Source organism: Ruditapes philippinarum, unplaced genomic scaffold (genome assembly GCF_026571515.1).
Source record: "Ruditapes philippinarum isolate M1 unplaced genomic scaffold, ASM2657151v2 ctg3072_1_1_1_1, whole genome shotgun sequence".
Classification (NCBI taxonomy): domain Eukaryota; kingdom Metazoa; phylum Mollusca; class Bivalvia; order Venerida; family Veneridae; genus Ruditapes; species Ruditapes philippinarum.
Genome location: NW_026865530.1, coordinates 197,246 through 204,041, shown reverse-complemented (window position 1 = coordinate 204,041; position 6,796 = coordinate 197,246). Strand labels below are relative to the sequence as shown.

The 6,796-nt window shown below is 30.9% G+C and overlaps 1 protein-coding gene across 2 annotated transcripts; it reads left to right on the top strand.

Annotated features, from left to right (window-relative positions):
- Positions 1 to 210: 210 nt before the first annotated feature.
- LOC132729450 (uncharacterized) lies at positions 211 to 3,391 on the top strand. 2 transcript variants are annotated; one of them, XM_060715217.1, is made up of 5 exons: positions 211 to 382; positions 1,234 to 1,304; positions 1,925 to 2,050; positions 2,476 to 2,504; positions 3,079 to 3,391. In XM_060715217.1, exons 1-5 carry the CDS (start codon positions 319 to 321, stop codon positions 3,119 to 3,121), a joined length of 333 nt encoding a protein of 110 aa, XP_060571200.1. In that variant the 5' UTR covers positions 211 to 318; the 3' UTR covers positions 3,122 to 3,391. The 2 variants fall into 2 exon arrangements, with proteins under 2 accessions (XP_060571200.1, XP_060571199.1); XM_060715216.1 differs by having other exon boundaries at positions 3,076 to 3,391.
- The last annotated feature ends 3,405 nt before the right edge of the window (positions 3,392 to 6,796 follow it).

Genomic DNA, 6,796 nt, shown 5'->3' with positions numbered 1-6,796 from the left:
TTTGTTCGGTTAAAGGTAATGAAATAATATTAGTTTAAATTTTTGGCGATTTCTTTATTTGCACACAAAAACTTATAATCTATTTCTGATGACAAAAACTTTTGAATTGCCTTTATCCATTTAATACACATAAAATGTGAATATATTATGCATGAATAAATTTTCAAAGCTGTTTAATTCAATTTGAGTTAAAGCAAGCATGCAATTGCGACTCGCCCCTGCTTTAGAATAATTATGTTAAACAGTTGTTGAGGTTATCAGGAATTCAGCAGAAATACGCTAAGGGAAAACGGTGTTAAATCGCAAAAATAAGCAAATATGTTGAAATTGCTGGCAGTTTGTTTATTTGCCTCTGTGATTGCTAACTGGAATAAGAATCAAGGTATTTGTTTTTACATCTAGTTGTTTTGAATGACAACGTCATTACATATATTTTAACATTTATCTAAATCGTTAAGTTAAAGTTTATGAACAAGAAAGGGACAGTTTCTGATAAAATCGAAGGGTTTTGTTGTAAATTCAATTTTATTGAAATTCATTGAATTATTATTGTTAACAATACAAATTAATAAGAAACATTAAATGAGCATCTTTGTCAAAACTCTGTGAAGATCCTAATATTTATTATAGCATAGAAATATAAAGTATTTATTTTTAAACTTGTTTGAAATACATTACAAGCGCTATAGACATCTACATATTACAGATGCTTAATAATGGGTATTTGCGAGTGAAAAAAAATCTATATATATATCATTTATCAAACTGTTGAATGAGTACATATTGAATTCCCTCTAGCAATATGAGCCTCGCGAAACTCATTATTAAACACATTGGGTAGATATTGGCTTATGTCAACTTCATCTTTAATATTTTTTTTGTTTTACTTCTTAGTTTGTCAATGAATTTTTCTGATCACGGTGTTTCCATTTTATAATGTAAAGGTGCATAATCTTCGGAATAATTTGTGTACAAAATCGATGTAGTTTTTTTTGCTTCATTCTAAGCTTAGTTTATATTTGACATTGGTTTAACGCGTTATTAAGTTTTGGGATCATAATCAGTCTATAAGTATCCCAAAACTTAAGGCGGATTATACCGAATTTACTTTTTACAGACTGAAATTATTCCACCTAAGTTATTCTATGATGTATATATGACGATATTTAAGCACACTATAGGTTTGACAGTTCTTGTTATTGAAATATCATTCACGTCTTTGAATTTTATCAGTACAAGCAAACGAAGAATTGTCTGCCAAAGAAAGTCGCCTTCTGAAGTTGTTAGAGGGAGAATTAGAAGAGGTACAGTAAATGGAAGCCATGTTTTTCACCAAGTTTTTCACCAAGTGAATAGAGCATTGCAATTGTCCTGTATTGTTCTTCGAAAAGTAGTTATATGTAAACTCGTACTAGTATATTCAAAGCTATAAACTGTTGTTTGATATAAGTAGAACAGAGTTATATCCCATCACATACCTTGACAGTTGCAATTGATATAAAGAGTTTCTTACAAAGAACATGAATCCCGTGCATATTTACAAAAAATAGAATGCAGAGCTTGATACGTTAAAATTTTGGAATTCCATACAGAGTTTGGAACATAGTTTAGTGTAATAGCTGTGCCCAATTTTATAAATTCTATAATAAAGAACGTGGTTTTCTAGCAAATATGTTGATTCTATTTTAATATTATCAAATAAAACGCATCAACATAATAAGCAAAATAAATAACAATGATGTACATAGTTCTATATATAGAATGTAGTTCCATTGTAATTTAGTGTTAATAATAAATGACCTAGCACATATGAAGAGAGATTTTGAAAGGTTCTCATCTCAAAAATACAGATACGTTACTATGCAATTCACTTTTTAAAAAGATCTTGTTCACATTAAGCTGAAGTATATTCATTTGTATTCAGATCAAGAGGGGTTTTGATCGATGCGTTTCGGATACATGTGATGATGATTGTCGGGCTGAATGCTGCCTTGATAGTTGCAATGACATTACCTGTTTTCGTGCATGCTTCTATGATGATGGATATGCGGTATTCTTTTATAATATAAGATTAAACAAGAGTATATATAATACTGTTCAAACTAACATATTCTGGTGAATAGTTGCATATGTATGGTTTCCAATAAGCGTGACTGATTGATTTTACGTCTCCGAAAATTAGTAACATCACTAAATGACTTTGTATATAATAAGTTATAATAATGCTCTGTTTCATATTTCTTTCTTTTGAGACCAATTTTTCGACTAAAAACAATGTTCGTCGTTTCAAATTAATTATTTCGTATTTTCAAACTCAATGACACAATTTTTTTTCAATCATGAGAAAAAGTATCCTCAGTTAGTGTAATTCTGACTGTAAGTCGGTGTAACATTATCTGCGTCCTTGGTGATGCAGCCGCGTGTATTTCTTTGTATACTAATATTTTAATCTGAATGAATATTTTATTCTTTCAGATGCCAGTTGAAGATATCAGAGTATCAAAGTATGTGTTATTTTATTAACTTGTGATATCAAACAGTATTTAAACTAATAAAAAAACCGCGGCTCGGATGTGTAATAAAGCCATTTAATAAAAAGATATTACACTAGTGTAATAACACTTTGACGAGAAGTCATTTGCGTGATACATAAACATAGCGTTAAAGTGCGTTAATGTTAAAGTTACACTTTATCTAGGCGCGTCAATGAAAATGACTCTTTTTGCACAGTTTACCGTTCTTATTTATATTATTTCATAAAAAGAATATCATATTCGTGTAGATTCAATACTGAATGTATTGAACTCGTTGAATAAAACAATATTATGCTCGCCAGAGGCTCGCATAATATGATTTTATTCGACTCATTTATCAATAAGTATTTTAGCTTTTTGACCTTGTAACAGGTACCAAACGAGTTCTTTAAGAACATTATCTTTTTATATGCCCGTGTATTTATTTAGGGCAGAACGGTTTATCTATCATATAATAAAGGAGCTGCTTAATTTCTGAACAACGAAACATACTTTTATACATTAATCAATAATGTTTTGTTTTCTTTTTTACATGTACCAGTAGTAAAGCTGCCAGAAAGATACGATGGTTTGAAAAACGAGGCTAAGAGAATGTAGTGCATAAGCTGAGGAGGGATAAAGAACATTTTGCCTGACTGCTTGTAAACCATATTATTTTCTTTGCTTTAACACTCGCAGTTATACGACAGTTAAACAGTGCGTATCTATATAGATACGCAAAGTATGATTTCAATTGTTTTATTTGTACAATTTGTACCAGCAGTTATATCTTCGTTATTTAACTTATTAAATGTCAATTTCTATATACCGTTTTGTTTCAGATTTTGTATAATTAATTTTTCTATTTCTTTTGCAACATTCCCCTTAACATATTTCGTTTTTTACTCTTATTTCTATTGACCGATTTTTTAATTATAACATGACATAATTATTATAAACATGTATAACTATTACGGTAAATAAGGGGGGTTTTGATAAAAAAATACTTCATTTTATTCTATTTTTCATTTTAAAGCTTGCAGAATGTTGTTTTTTAGGAAAAGTAATTTTTCTGTTTTTATTAAGTAGCCTTTTGGTTTTTTATGAAGCAGCCTTTTGATTTAGCCATAGGCATCACTTTTTCCAGATTTTTAGTTTTTTCGTTGGACTGCATTATAGATTTACTGATTGCATGATATATAAATCAGTACTTTATTTAAAGCAGGCTATTTACTTTGTTTCTCCTGCTTCTGTAACAACTATTTTTTCTTATTATTTAGATACATTGTAATATAATAAATGCTTTTGAAATTGCCTCGCAACTGTTCTTCAACAAATGAAATGCATGTAAATATGCACGCACTGTAATTGATAATCATGTAAAGATAGTGTACAATATTTATAAGTTTTTTTTCCTTAAAATCCCAAATATCGCTGTCGAAATAAGTCCCTTTGAAACAAAATCTGCCATTATTTTGTTGTTGTTGTTTGGGTTTAACGTCGCACTAACACAGTATAGGTCCTGTGGAGACTTTCGAGCTTTTCTGGTGAAGGAAGACCCCAGGTGCCCGTCTGTACATTAATTCAGTCATAAGCGGTCCCTAATTGGTACAACCGACATTCTGTAAGCTCGCTCAATAGCTTTCTTACATGTAGAATCCTAAGACACTGGCGCGGCTCGAACCTAAAGATGTGAGAGTTAAGTGGTTTGATGTCAATGACTGTAAACATTCGGCCATAAACGCTTCGAGATTGCAAAAGATACAAACAGTGTTTTGTTATCATTTCATTGCAAACTCCTTGCTATAACATATCTAAAATGCATTTTCTCTTCAACCAGTCACGTAATAATACGAGATTTGCAACAAATGTACTAGACTTGAGTAACGATACAATTGAACAGATCTGTTCAACTTGTTTATTTATTTCATAGAGGTAACCACAGAGCAGTAACAATTAGCAAAATTACATATTAATCGTTATATAGAAAACTTAGATTCATAAGAATGATTTATCACTATCAACGCACCAGCGCCACACCCTTATTATATGATAAATTGTGGATATGTCTTTGTTTCTATGGAATATTTAATTTTATTTTAATCAGTGAAGCTCGAAAATTGTATTCCCACGAGTTAGATTGTTGAATTCTAATTTCATCTTTCACATATTAAAACGATCAGTTTTTACTTATGCTGAATTGCAGTTTTAAATCGCGTTTGTCTGATCAACCAAGCATTTTAAAACTTGTTTGCCTAGTTAGAGTCTGAAAGCTTAAATTTGCATTTCAATACACTAAATATATAGCTATTAATTATATAAAACGAACATGTGTCGATTGAGGATGCTACTATTAAGTTTAAAAGAAAGTTAAGATTAGAAATGAATAAATGCAAAAAGCAATAAATTTCAAAAGGTCAACAAATAATGTTATTGCAACGTCTGCCGCGGAGTAATTTTTGGCATACGTAATCTTCATTCAGATACATTTTTCCGCCATTTTTAAAAGCAAATCGATGCGATGAAGGTTATTTTATGTAATTGTTTGTATTATTCTTGTTTTAGTAATTTCAAAATAAGTATACAGCTTGTTTATTTATATATCATTAATTTAAGTTTGGTTGTTAAGGAAACAATAAGCTTATAGAGACACACTTTTCAATCCATTGCTGGAACCAACTAGTAAGGAGAGTAAAGTTTTTTTTGTTTATTTTTATTTTTTGCTCAAGAAAACAACTGCTTGCCTCTTGCGGAGTTGAGCAACTATAGGTTCACTAGATAAATTGACCATGCAACACGCATGAACATTTTCTACTTACACGAGCACTGCTGGGCGGTATTTAATTGTGATGGAAACAAAGTGCGTGTTTTGCGCGTTAAAAACGTGTCCGTCTTAATTTCTCCCGGTTTGAATGATGTCGAGCGCTGCCGTGACGAAACATATCAGATAGGGCAATAATAAAATTATAGTTAAATGATTGAAAGCACATTATAGATATCAAAGTTTATTGTATCGTGTTATAATTTGAGATTGTACGCACATTTATGTATTACAAAAGTATATAGAAAATTAAAGATGCAGGATTAATGTTTATCACAACCATACATCAAATCTGATGACATGACATATTTTGTGCTAAATTCAATATAAGCTTTATATAAGTGAACACCTTACACACTGTACCAGCATTTCATTAAACGTCACGTAATATGAATTTTTCATTTTGATATAAAATAAATCATGCATTTTAAAATGAATCAACTAAAAAGTAATACTATATGAAAACATTATATTTAGAAAATAACGGAAATAAATTAACGTGACTGAATTACACTTATCAATCTAAATATCTTAATAAGACCTGTCCCTCTTTTCAAACCATTTTTCATCCTAAGATCAAACTATGTAATGACTGGACAGCAAACAGTCAGACCATGAACAAATGGCATGGATGTTATGGCTAGTCTTGTTTTTTACTCGTTGCGTAGGTAGATGTGTTGACGCAAAGTTCTTAAATGTTAATCAGGCTATAAAAAGGACTTGTGTAAAATGTAATTGTAAATTAACTCGTGTCCAACAGCAGCCAACATGTGGCGAACGGACAAAATAAAACTACCCCTGAAAAGGAATGGAAATGAAATAAATACGGAATATTATGTTGTAGTAGCTTTCCGAGGCCTTGTATTTTGCTACTCGCAGCGTAGTAAAATTGATATCTCGCGAGACCGAAGGTCGAGCGAGATATCAATTTTACTACGCTGCGAGTAGCAAATACAAGGGCATCGGAAAGCTACTACAACATAATTTTCCTTTTATTATATACCTATAAATTTTTAAAACAAAAAGAAATCAATTTTATAACTTTTATCATTTATTTCACAATGAGAAACATATAGATATGGAGAAATAACATTTATGAACGGCGGATGAATATATCAGTTTTTTTCAAAAGAGGCCACGCCTCCAACACAGTTTTCTAGGAAATAGACATCATATGGCCGATCCATGTCGTGTCACAATACGCCGTCACAATATCAACAAACGTTTAAAAAGATAACAGTTTTTAAAAAGCTAGAAATGCAACATTTGATTTGGATTGTTCCGCTTAGTGTACATGAATTATTCACTGTCACTGTCAGATTCAATTACCGGACAAATCCTTCTCCGGCGTTTGGGACTTGGTGAAATGTCATCAGTTTTCACGGTTTTGTTAATAATTGTTATTGGACAATTCATTAGTCTTGCATTCTGAAGAATTTGACCAGTATTGGTTGAAACTAAT

Coding starts and splice junctions, on each gene's coding strand:
- LOC132729450 (XM_060715216.1), top strand. CDS start 319: ATGTTGAAATTGCTGGCAGTTTGTTTATTTGCCTCTGTGATTGCTAAC. Junction 383..1,233: donor TAACTGGAATAAGAATCAAG/GTATTTGTTTTT, acceptor GAATTTTATCAG/TACAAGCAAACGAAGAATTG. Junction 1,305..1,924: donor TAGAGGGAGAATTAGAAGAG/GTACAGTAAATG, acceptor ATTTGTATTCAG/ATCAAGAGGGGTTTTGATCG.